Here is a 13,932-nt window from a genome sequence, read left to right on the forward strand (position 1 = left end):
TTACGAAAAAAAAAGTATGTACACTATTCTCAAGGATCAGCAATAAATAAAAGAAATTAATGAAATAGTAAGGTTAACGACGATATCTTAAAATCATCAATAAGATAGATAAATTAATTTTGTAAATATTAAATAATAATAAAAAAAATATGAAAGAAACGACGGCCACATAAACATAATATTTTCGAAATGAATGAATGAACGTTTCCCAGATAAATAGTTCAATATTTCAGAGCACCTTACAACAGAAGAATGCTGAAATATGTATGCATTTAATCCACGCTAGATGGTTTAGTAAATTAAAAACAAAAGTATGTGTTTTCTAATATATTCTCTATAATATTCCTGCTTTATTAATGAAAATTTTAATCATGTTTTTATTTTGCAGATATTGTAGGCGGGAATCAGCCAGCTTTCTGTTCCGGAAAACAAATCGATCACTTTTCGTGTTTTATTTACCCCTGTCCTTGTGCGCAATGGTAAAAAGTACAGTTAGCACCCGCGAGGGTAACATTCGCAGAACTTTGTTTTTAAATTAAGTGGGGACACTAGTTTACATTCTAACCGCTAGAGGGCGCTGTCACTCTAGCAATATGTTCATGTCAAATCTCATTGACACCTTTAATTGGCTACGCCGCGTTCGCTGGGGGAAAATATTAGATGAGGGGCATTGATTAAACCCTTATTGGTGCTTGCTTATCCAATAGGCGGAGTTTCGATTGATTATGGGTAAAGTGGGCGTGGTCTACAGGCCTTATGAGAGGGGCTAGGGGGTCGTGGAGAAGGAGGATACTCCCCAAAAAGGTAGTGGAGGAGGAGGCGCCTATTATTACCTATGGCACTACTCAAATGTGGCAAAGTATTTTTAAAATTTTTGAATTTGTTTTCTCCAAAACCATTCGCCGAACGTAAAAATTTTGAAGGTTCAAAATTGGGCCTTGTAACGCTTGAGAAAGCATATATTCCTAGATGCCATTCTTGTCACTTCCTTTCCCTTATACGGCATGGATGTAAAAATAAGGGCTTTTTACTTAGACACAATTAATATGGTCCCGTGAAATTTGTGAGCTCAAGACTGACCATGATAATTGGATAAGTGTTTTCTAATCACTAATCCTTTTACGTATGAAACGTATGAATAATATCGACAATCAAATTTGAGCCTTGTAGTCAAATATCAAATTCTTACCCACTATCATTAATTTAATAAAATATATATTATATTAAAAGTGTAGAGACAAAATGCTAGGGCATGTACCGCCTCAGTGACTAGATACGCTAATATACCCGTAAGGTATCCAGAATAGTCGCTAATTGAACATGTATATGGGACAATCAAAAAACTGGTCAATACTTCGTAGTTAAGTAAGAAAAAAGAAGAAGAAACTCAATTGAATTGATCAAGGACATTGTACATGTTGACGTGTCTGATTACTTGTTTCCAAGTATACCGTTTGACTATTGTATTACTATAGTTGAAAGACTCTTAAAAGACCAACTTAAAACATTTTTTTCCATTTTAATAACAGGGTTTTCAAAATCACGAAAAGTTTGGCAACGGAATATTGTTTCCTCCGTTCCTGGGTGAAATGTGTATGGATAACATTGTGCCAAACATGGTTAATAGTAAGTTTCAACTGCACGATATATGTTTACTTTGAAGTGCTGGTGAGAACTTGTTAGATGAGTTTCTTGTTTTTATTAACTCGCTCAACCCAAAAATTGCAATCACTTTGGAGTTTGAACTGAATAATACCCTACTCTACCGTGGTGTTCTTTGATTAGAAAAGATATTGAAAACTTTCAACACCGGGCAACATTATTCAGTTTAATTGCAATTCTCCACCTTTACGCAAAATTTCCACTCTAGGTATTCAATAAATATAAATTACGTTATGAATTTGGCTTATCACTTATTAACATAATTTCCTATCTTCTACTACTTCTACATGTTAACAATTATTGTTCTAATATTTATCATTAGATACAACCATAAGTTTAAGTTTTTGATTTCTGGGGCTAGTGCTGTGTGTATTGTCTTATATTTGAAGTAAATTGACCTTTTTATTAAGTTCAGTAAGTATTTTTTTGATTTGGTGGTCTGACATTGCCCTAAGAGGGCGAAACATGCTACCGCCTTTGATCTAATGCTTAATAGATACTGCAGGTTTAGAGATATATTTTTGTAATTATTTATAAATGGGATATAAGGGGTAGAAGACTGTTACGGTGAATATAAAACATTTACGTCACAAGGTGAGAGTATTTTGGAAGAACTTACCATAGTCAGATATGGATCATCTGACTCAAAACTTGAGTGGAGGAGCAGCTTATTATTAAATTTTTAATAAACCTTCTTGAACAAATTTCTTTAAAATCATTTTGGAATAATCCGTCTGGTTCTTATAAATGTTCGTTCCTATCATCCTTAAAAATAATATTTTAATGCATGAGCAGTTATAATTTTGTTGCAATATTCGCATAGAAAAAAAACGAAGTGCTTATCAATTAGCGCAACATATCAGTAGCAAACAACCGTGGTATGTCTACAGCGATAATAGCGAAGAGTGGTGAAACAATACTTTAGATCCCTTCACCGTGACTTACGGAACTCGTTAGTAACAATATTTTTAAAAGTAACTAATTTTTATTGACTATCAAACGTACTACGTAAAAAACATACAAACTTATCGGGCTTTTCCTCGACGTCGCACTTAAGTATTAATATAATCTTCAACTCAATAGAAGTAAATTATGTGCTTTTAAAAAAATTATGAAGAAAGTTCTATTGAAATAAGGCGACCAAATTGACTGATTGTATTCGGAAAATGTATAAAAACATACACTCTAGTAATGTAACATCAAACAACGCCGAGAACCATGAAGCTTTTTGCATTGCTATGTGTATTTTTAATTGTTAGATTTGATTTGGTCTCGGCAGTGTGTTCTAAAGGAGTTTATGGTAAGTCATAGATTAAGACGGAAAAGTTCACGAAATGATGAAATTTACTGAAACTGTCATTTTTAGAGACTGGTGTCAGTGACTCCGAAAAAAACTACATTGTCAACAAACACAATGAGCTTAGGTTGTTGATAGCGAGAAATCAATTGCCTGGACAACCTAGGGGAATCAATTTGAAGCGCATGGTAATTGTTACCAATTTTCATTAATTTTATATTCCTATTTAGTCTGGCATCACTTGCAATCGACATAACATTAGAAGAGTGATTTTTGTAGCAACTGGAGTAGACTAAATGGGATACTTACCAGCAATTGCAATTGCAATTTTATAGTTGATTATTTTTCGATCACTATACCATTACGCTAAAAATTTAAAATATCTCATTTAAGCAGTTGGAGAAGTTTTTTAAATTAAACGTTAGTTTACATACCTTGTTGCATAAGCAATTTTCAGCATAGTAATTGAGATGTTAGTAATATAAATGATGTCTGGGGTGGCCCGTTAAGATTCGACTACAAACCTGGAAAAAATATCAAAAAACCTTAACACAAAAATTGCTGCATTTTTTTGCACATTTCAAATGTTGTTATATATACAGGACGTTTGTATTTTATTGAACAAGTAACAACTTTCATATTTTACATAAAATACCATGTAGATTTGAAATTGTTAGTAAATTCACATGGATCAACGTTCGGCTGGAGCTTCGTCAACTTAGGTTCGAAAATGCTTAGTTTCCAGGATAAGGGCTATCGAATACCAAATATAAGACAATTATAATATGTTAAAAAAAATGTCAGATGTTTGTTATAATTTCACAGCGTCATGCATAATGATAAAGGGCAAATTTTGCTTTAGCGAAATTTGTGCCGTCCGGAAATGTTTCTTAACAGATAGTATCGCCACAATGTTTGTTCTTTAGTTTGAATAAACCACGTTTTTACTCTTGAGTTGCATTCGAATTTAATTTCATGAAAATTGTCAAAATTTATATAGGAGGTAATTTACTCTAGCGGTCTCTGTTCATATTTTAAATATAAATAAATACAAATTGGTCAAAACATTACAAACTTAAATAAAGAGATCGTCAAGTCATTTTTCAAATTGAAAGACAGCAATTCACAATTTCATTATATTTAGAAATTAGCTGTATAGACTTTATATTTAAGTTGCATATTCAGAAATATTACTAATAAAACGTTTTTCCATTTATAACCGCAGAACAGGAAATAATACAGCACTGTAAAAATTTAATTTTTAAAAAGGAACAATTTAATCTGAAGTAAAATATACAAATAGATTAAAAACGATAAGAAACGGAAATCCAAAATTTTTAAGGTATTTGAGATTTTGGCGAAACGTCTGCAGGATTCCAGTCGGAGTTCAACGAGCGAACGAATGATATCCCGGAGTATAGTGTCATCATATATATATATATATATATATATATATATATATATATATATATATATATATATATATATATATATATATATATATATATATATATATATATATATATATATATATATATATATATATATATATATATATATATATATATATATATATATATATATATATATATATATTCTCACGTATTGATTCACGGATGGAAAAATGTGATGACACTATACTCCGGGATATCATCCGTTCGCTCGTTGAACTCCGACTGGAATCCTGCAAATCCTGCATCCGACTGGAATCCTGCAGACGTTTCGCCAAAAACACTTCGAACACTTCGGAGCGCGAGCATTGAAGATGCCAAGTGAGATTTTGGCGAAACGTCTATAGTGTCATCACATTTTTCCATCCGTGAATCAATACGTGAGAATATATATATATACATATATATATATATATATATATATATATATATATATATATATATATATATATATATATATATATATATATATATATATATATATATATATATATATATATATATATAGGGATTTTACAGGCGGGAGTAGAACGTATATATTTTTTCTACTCCCTTCTGTAAGATACCTAATTACCCACCGATCTAACTTGCGGGAAGCGTCACTTTACCACGTCAGTTTTGTTTCGCATGAATGCGAGCTACTTCGGACATTTCTGGGATTTGGGAGCAATCGGATGTTTTCCCACGCTTTGAATTTTGACGTTTGTCAATTCTCACAGTCATGTCAGTGAATGTATTCGTGTTGTTTTGCGTAAATGTACCCAAAAACTAACGGTCGTAGAAAAAGTATAGTATGCAACACGTTCGGAAAACTTTTTAACTCACTCGTTTATTAAAAACTTGCTCCGCTCGTGTCAAATAAACTCGTGAGTCAAATGCAGTTTACCGCACATGTTGCATAATATACTATTGTTGAAGAGGTGTATTCTCCACTGTTTATTCTTGCTTTGCATAATTTTTCCCTCTTTTTCAATTTTTATAGCAATTGTAGTTTTGGAGATATTGTACATTAATTACTAAATTAAAAGCTAAAAATAACCACTGCAATTTGCAATTGTTAAAAATTAATTCTTCTGATAACAGTAATATACATTTTTATAATAAAAATATCACAAAAACTACAATTTCTATCATAAATTCAACAAGAAAAAAATGAAAACTAGAGGGTTTATTAAACGAAATAGCTTTTAAGACATCCACCGAAAAAAATTGAGGGGTAATAAGGTGCCGGACAACCCTTTTTTTGTGCTTTTTGATACACCAAATTTACGCGGATTTAACACAATTATACATATCAAGTTTCAACAAGTTATATAGAAAACTGCGAGGTTTATAATTAAAAATGTTTTATATTTTGTTCTACTGAATTTTTGTATTTGAACCCGAAAGTTTAAATGGAATCGTAGAATGTACACCGAACTATCTACTTACAATGTCATATATTATCTAAATATTTATCGATGATAATTTATGAAACCAGAGTGTAACATATAAAACTTGAAGTTTTATTTCTTATTTTGGGATATGGATGGTAGAAATATGAAACTTTCACACACCTAATAATGTTTACATTTACATTATATTTACAAAATATTAAGGGAATTTGGTTTATAAATATTTTGTTAACAATTTTTTTTAGTACTGGGACAACAATATAGCTATCGCCGCGCAGAACATTGCAAACACCTGCGTATTCGAACACGTTCCTGTACACGATTGTAAGTTTTGATGTTTCAACAATTTTAAATAATTTTTTGAAGACAAACACTATATCTTCTAGTAGGACTCTTCCTAAATTGTCATTCGACAGTTGTATAACAGAGTATCCTTTCTTGTACTTTATTAGGTTTAATTCTGCTAATTAACTTTTAATTGTACAATCACCTCTATATGAGACGTATTTCTTTGGCTTATCTAATTATTTCCATTAATTAACACTCGCTGCTCTAAAATGCTCATTTGTGCACATACCAAAATCACATTTAGGAGAAATATTAATGTTTTCGTACAGAATAAATTTATGCAGGTTGAGAATTGCTGTCGAGGAATTGGGAATTTCTTTTTTATACTATAATTCGATTTAGCTAGGTGGGCAGTAGGTCAGAACCTTTACGCATCATTCGATTCAAACTACGTGAAAGGTGCTAACTGGACCGCCGCGATTTTGGGCTGGTGGAACGAGCATTCTTCTTATAAGTATCCAGGCGGATTTTCAGAAAAAACTGGACACTACACTCAGGTAATTTTTTAAATGTTCGTTCAATGCGAATTTGACATAATACTTATTAACAAATCTAGACCTCTTTATGGTCTAGTAGCAATAAAATTTCACTATGGTAGCTACAGTCAAAGAAGTTTTTAGCTAGCCCGTCTATGAAAAAAAAATCACTTGGGTAAACTAACCAAAACTCTTAGCCGAAGTGGTGGCTCAGTTGGGAAATTGAAATATATAACGCAGTAGATAATAATGAAATACAATGCTTAAGACAAATGTGGGATAAAATAAAAAGTTATTTTCTGAGGTCTGAAGTACAAAGTAGCGTAAACCATTGGAGCGCTTAAAAATAATCAGTCCATATCTTATGCAGTCCATATCTTACAATGTCATCAAAAAGTTATACGGCCAAGAGGCCCACAACAGATCATAATTGAATTGGGACTAGAAATGCCTTATTCTCATTGAAACTCCTAGTACAGAAATGTTATGATCAACAAAAAAACGTACTTTTACTAATGAGAACCGTTGACTGCCGCACGACCTATTGTTAACATTACGATAGGTTGGGCTAAATTTAAAGGTCATATAATTCACAAGGCTCTACCTTAACCAATTTTGATATTCAGGTTTACCAGAGTGGAAACTTGTATAGATAAAATTTTACACTTTAATATGGCGTAATGCAAGACGGTATTATATAAGAACATCGCATTCAATAGTTTGCACTTTGTGAATGTAGAGAGCTGTTTTAGCAGGCAGAAACTGTACAGTTTTTTGAATTCATATAAAAAATCTTGAGTAGGTTGTTGATGTGCTATTGAAAAGAAAGATATTTTAATTTCAATGTTTTTATTATTATTAAATATACGGAGACAAGACTTGGACGAGTTAACCATAAGTTGTTCTAGCTCTATTATATAAAAAGATACATTTAAGTAATAATCTCCTATATACAAGATAAATAATAGATAATTTCAAAATTAGCTTCGGTGTTATTTTATTTTTTTAGGCATATGTTCTATTTCGGCTGAGTATTTAATATTCGTATTTCAGTTGGTTTGGGATGACACCATGTACGTCGGATGTGGTTACACCCATTTTCCTATAGATGGACAGTACCAATATGAGAAGATTTATGCCTGCAACTACGGTCCGGCGTAAGTGTCTAATTAAAATTTTGTCATATCGAGGCCTTTTGTTTGTGGTACTAAGTTGGCAATAGTCAAGATTCAGTTAGTCCTTGTTCAAATCACTGTCCCCCAAAAAAAGGAATACTCATAATTGAAACATATGTTGTTGCTTCTAAACTTGTAAGCTCGATGCATTTTGACCGTGTCGATCATCGATAAACGAGTGTTCCCTGAACAAAATCTTCTCTAGGTTTGTCACTTTCATATTAGTCTGTCCAGTGGAACTCATTTCCACGATTTCTGAGGAATAACACATGAATCATACAAACCATTCGTTAATTCAATTCAAGCAAATTACCAATTCAACATTTTACAGTTATACCTCGAAGTTCGGCAGTTTTATCATCGGAATTTGAGTGTTGAAGCGTTCATGGCCTTAAAGGCCTTTGTCAATGCCTCTCTCGAGTCTTAGAATTCTTTAAGAATGAATATGGATATTCTTTCCAAATTTTGACTGAGATACTAACCACCTAAGGAAAATATTAACAAATTAATGCAGCTCAATGGAACAAATAGCACAAAGCCGAATTTTTATGCAGCTACTATACTACTGACAAAGTTCAATATCGTTTGCTGGGCAATATTATCCGGAAAGCCGAAGGTCAAAATTTCCATAATATCTACATTATTTGAGTTTTGCTAAAAATAATATTTTTGTATACTTCCAAAGTCGTAAATGCTCTATAGAACGTAAGTCGAGACATTTTCTAATTTGGAACCTAGGTGGGAGTACGTTTGATTGAAGGTTATAGGGAATGGTTCATTCAACTTTTATTTTATTTATTTTAATTTGAGTTATACGTTTCCGACAGTAGTATCAAAGCCCGTATGAAATGTTGACTGTCAAAACCGCCCTAAACGTTGTGTAATCTAATCTACCATTTAGATAAATTTAATGAACTTGCGACTAGAAATAATCGAACCATCTCGTGCGAAGAACAAACTACCCTTAAGGAAGCGCATAACAATTTACAAAGACTAAATACACTCATGGTTTTTAACATCGGAACACTAGAAAGAAATAACATTGAAATGAGAAATCGATTGTGTTCCAATAACAACACTAAAGAACAAAAACGATACCATACTACAAATGACGCTACATATTCTCAAGGCAGAAAGGCATATTTCGTAATATTAGAAAGCAAAACAAATGCAGACAAAAAAGGAATACCTTCAGAAGAGGATCATCAACCTTGGACAACGACCGTTACGGAGAAGAAACATGAAACTATTATACGAATTGCAGAAATTTGCGATCCGAAAGAAGCATTTCAAAAGTTCAAAAGCGAACTAAATCCAAAAGAGGTAGGCCGAGGTTTCAAAAGTGTAAGACAAACAAAAAATGAAGCAAAACCGTCAGAATATAAATACTAAAGAAACGCAAAATATGGATTCCATGTTTATGGCACCGGGAATTGAAAAACGTTTTTCAGGAGAAGAGTTTTTATTGGAAATTGAGAGGCTCAATTTTGAAATTGTTGATGAGCTTGGATGTAGTGCACATGACAAAATACAGGTGGTGACAAAAAAGCAATGTCGCAATCCTGCCAAATGGTTTTTAAAAAAAGGAAAAATTTATGTCAATCTTATAACAGTTTACGTTAAAGAACACTTTAACCTGGTTATATGTTACAAATGTTGTGGTTTTGGATATGTGGCTAAATACTCCTCTGAAAAAGAATGTTGTCATAGGTGTGGTGGTGAACATAATAGTACAGAGGGCAATACAGACACTTATGGCTGTCCAAACTGTAATAAAATAAAATTCTTGGAAAAAAACTATTCAGCAAGAAGCCAGAACTCTCCAGTGTACATAAGGAAATTGGCGTCGTTCCAAAACATTATTAACTATGGCAATTTTTTATAGAATATACCTCTGATTCGGCTCTTAAACAAGTTCAAACTTCATATGACGACAGGTAAAACGAATTAAACAGACGTTCAGTATTATTCATTGGAACGTACAGTCGCTGGGGATTTGCTCCAAACCCACTCAAACTGTAGGATTCTATGTTTAACAGAACACTCGAAAACAAGTGACATCTAATTCTAAAAAACTTTGTTCAGGTGAGCTGTTTCTGCCACGAGTACAATGAGCATAGTGGTAGTGCGATTTATGTTCATAAATCGGTTCAGTACAAGTTAAGAAACAGACTCTCTAAATTCACACTAAAAATATATTTGAGTGTTCGGCAGTGGAGTGCACATTCAACAATGAACAATTTTTAGTGCTATCAATCTACAGACCACCTCAGCGTGATATAGACGCTTTCTTACATTGCGCCGAAAAGGTACTGTCCCAAATAATTAACGAAAAGAAAAAAAATTTCATGGCTGGTGACGTTAACATAGAAATGTTAAAGGCCAATGTCAATAATACAAATTTAACTTCACTTTTGTCGTCTTTTAATATAGCGCCTACAATTTTTGAAAACAACAGAAGACTTTTTTATTTGTAAATTGTGATTGTGTACATAGCTTAGTATTAGATACATTTATCTCGAACCATAAAGCACAGAAAATTGAATTTCTATTAAAACCGTCGGACGAAAAGTTCCATTATGTGAGAATTTTCTCAACCGAAAATAAACAAAATTTTTTAGAGTGTGTATGTATATAAGGTCCGAAAACAAAACGTTAATGGACAATGGTCTAATTTTTTAAATACTTTTGGTAGATCTTTCAATTATTATTTCCCGTTGAAGTTGATAAATAAAAGAAAAAAACACTCTCATAGAAATAACCAGCAAGTTCTAGATATTAAAAATAAACTAAACATTTTACTTATACTCTCTAGAAATGATGCTTATTTTAAATCGCTTTATAACCAAACAAGAAAAGAATATGAAAAACTCTTAAAAACATCCAGAGCTGAAGAATACAGACAGAAGATTGTATGTTCGGATAATAAAACCAAATGTATGTGGTCAATTGCAACGACATTTTAGATAAAAACAACAACAGTAATCTTCAAATGCAATGTGACCCTACTGAAGTAGCAAACCGTTATAATGAGTATTTATTATCAATTATACCAGATCTAATCAATTCAGTTGTAAAATACCAATTAACAACCAAACAAAATAAAGAATAAGCACAGTAGTGGTTATGACGAAATACGTAAAAGTATAGTTAAATTTTTAGTGCCCTATATTAACAATGTTCTTAGACATTTATTATTCAACAATTTCAAATATGGAATTTATCCAGATCAATTAAAAACAGCTGTAATCAAGGCATTATATAAGAAGGGTGACCCGGAAGAAATGGGTAATTATCATTATTCTCTCTGGTTTTTCGAAGATATTTGAAGTAGCAGTATGTGGTAGATTGGTATATTTCTTTATTGACTGTAACTTGTTTAGAGACCATCAGAATGGATATACGTCTGGCAAATCCACTGAAACTGCACTTTTTAAGTTTATTAAAATAATTATAAAACATATCAAAAATGCCGGTATCTCACTTGGCATTTGTTTGGATTTGTCAAAAACCTATGACTGCATCGACAGGGATCTACTTCTTAAAAAATTAGAAGTGTATGTGGTGTCCGAGGACAAGTGCTTGAACTGTTTAGATCCTATTTATCGAATAGAAAACAGTCTGTCAAAATTATGAAAAATAGACGCCCTCACTACTCACAATTTAAAGAAAGCTTATATGCTATCGCACAAGGCAGTATACTAGGACCAATAATATTTATAATATACATAAATGACATCTATTGGATTAGAGGACTAAACAGTGAAAGCAGTGTGTGTGTGTGTGTGTGTTATGCAGACGACACAAACTTACTTGTGGGAGGTAGAGATATTACTCAGGTTCTGAACAATGGTATAAGTTGTATGGAAAAGCCGACAATTGGTTTAAAGAAAACAAATTAATTTTAAATAAAGATAAGTCACACGCTATTTTGTTTCGAACAAAACAGTCTAAATTGCATAAACCACCCTATTTGGAATGTGATAAGTATGTTATCAATATAGTAGATAGTGTATAGTTTTTAGAAGTAAATATAGATGAATTTGTGGACTGGAATGGACATATGCTCATTTCAATCCACTATGAATATTGATAGTTTAATAAAACGGTCAGATTTTGTTTGTTGTGGAATTAGAGTAGTTAAAAGGTACATGCACTAAAATAGAACAAAAATTTTATATTTTGCCAATTTACTGTCGATTTTAAAATATGGCATTATTTTTTGGGGAGGGCACAGCGCAGTACAAAGATTATTTGTAGTTCAGAAGAGAGTTATAAGGCTAATTAAAAATATCAAGTGTGGAGATAGTTGTCGAGAAATTTTTCAGATCGAAGGTTTAATGACGGTAATGACGGGTATACGGTGTCTAGATTTACGACTCGCTCATTTTCTTTTTTAAAAATCGGAAATACTTTGAACCGCATATATCGCCTTATAAGTACAACAATAGAACGCAAAATGTAAATTACCAAACACATACAACTGAGAAGAGTGCATACTATATGTGGTGAAGATTTTATAACAAATTGCCGAACAGTTTAAAAGAAATAAGTAGTTTGAAAAGATTTTAAGACACTTCTGATAGGATTAGAACCCTATTGAAAAATTCAATAATAATAATAATGTAAAAAAAAGTAAATCTAGGTATTAGACGCTATTTCCGTTGTGTTTTTGTATTTTGTAATATACTAACACAATTTGAAATAAAGATGATTATTAGTATTATTAAAATAACATAAAGACAGTAGAAGACCGACAATCTCTTAATTTTTCAGATAATACCCCATATTTTACAAATGAAATTTTTGTGAGGTTATCATATCATATCATACATAAAATTCAAAGCGAACTTTTTATTTGATATTAAAACACGTTTGTATAATACAATTTTATTATTTTATCTGCCGTATTTCTTACCTCCTTGCCATTTTCAAATGCATAGGAACAACATCTCTTGTGTGATGAATTTATCTGTTAGTATCAGTAACTGCTCTAATAAATTAATTAATTATATTAATAATATTAATTAATTCAACGTTCTTCATAACCAAGTTATTTGTTATACTTCTGCCTTCGAGTACATTGAAAAGAGGTAAAACTAACCAAAACAGTAAAATATTAATATTTTCAGAATTAGCATACATTTTAGGAGTTAGATATACAGCTATATTGTATATAAGAAGGTCTATCATTCTGTTATCGAATATACAAAAAAATCGTATTAGATAACGAAAATCCGACTACAATTGTGTTAATAACAGGCAGTAGTTGTCAAAAACCGAAAAACGTCTTCATCATAAAAGATGTATAACGCCCAGCGTTTCATATAGAGGGTAGTTCAAATTTAAATATCGGGATGGCTGAAGTATGAAATTTATGATTTGCGTGTTTTCGTTGTATCTTTTTGGTTAATTTCTATAGAGAATAAGGTTTAAAGAAAAGAAAAGTGATGATCGTTAAAGAATAAGAAAACGTTTTGTCCTTTTCTTTCTGCGAAACGAATTCGTCAAAAACAAAATCCAAAGACTGAAATCCCAATTTTCGCGTGAACTATATTTTCGGAAGTCGATGAATGTATTTTTAACTGTTTCCCAGATTCCAATGGCCAAAGTCATGTTTTACTAACCCGGTATTAACAAAAGTAGTTTATTGTAGTATTTACAATGTCTCATTTTTAGGGGAAATTATCCCAGAGCGCCATATAAAACTGGAACTTCCGGATGCGAGAACCTGTGTTGAGCCTTGAGACTTCCATAACAATGATGTTGACTATAATATATTTTTTTTTGTGTTAGATTGTCCTAGATTTGTTAATCAATTAAATTATTTGAAAAAGAAAACAACAAATGTATATATATATATATATATATATATATATATATATATATATATATATATATATATATATATATATATATATATATATATATATATATATATTCTAACAGCAGTAAAAAAAACATATGGGTACAGTTATAACAGAGAATGAAATAAATAAACTTTCGTATGCATAAACGTATTTGTTTCCATTACAGGACCGAGAAAACTACTCCTTAAAGTTATAATAGCAGGGTAGTTAAATAAAGAAAACATTTTTTTAATACATAATTTGCGGATTTCGACAGTAG

General features: G+C 31.5%; 1 protein-coding gene across 1 annotated transcript; it reads left to right on the plus strand.

Annotated features, from left to right (window-relative positions):
• Nucleotides 1-2,803: 2,803 nt before the first annotated feature.
• Nucleotides 2,804-13,675, plus strand: LOC132701222 (venom allergen 3-like). Its single transcript, XM_060668996.1, has 6 exons — nucleotides 2,804-2,962; nucleotides 3,029-3,147; nucleotides 6,050-6,128; nucleotides 6,495-6,649; nucleotides 7,682-7,785; nucleotides 13,483-13,675. The coding sequence occupies exons 1-6, from the start codon at nucleotides 2,881-2,883 to the stop codon at nucleotides 13,541-13,543; spliced, it is 600 nt and encodes a 199-aa protein (XP_060524979.1). The 5' UTR covers nucleotides 2,804-2,880; the 3' UTR covers nucleotides 13,544-13,675.
• Nucleotides 13,676-13,932: the final 257 nt, after the last annotated feature.

Source organism: Cylas formicarius, unplaced genomic scaffold, assembly GCF_029955315.1.
Source record: "Cylas formicarius isolate icCylForm1 unplaced genomic scaffold, icCylForm1.1 PGA_scaffold_4__25_contigs__length_36172078, whole genome shotgun sequence".
Classification (NCBI taxonomy): Eukaryota; Metazoa; Arthropoda; class Insecta; order Coleoptera; family Brentidae; genus Cylas; species Cylas formicarius.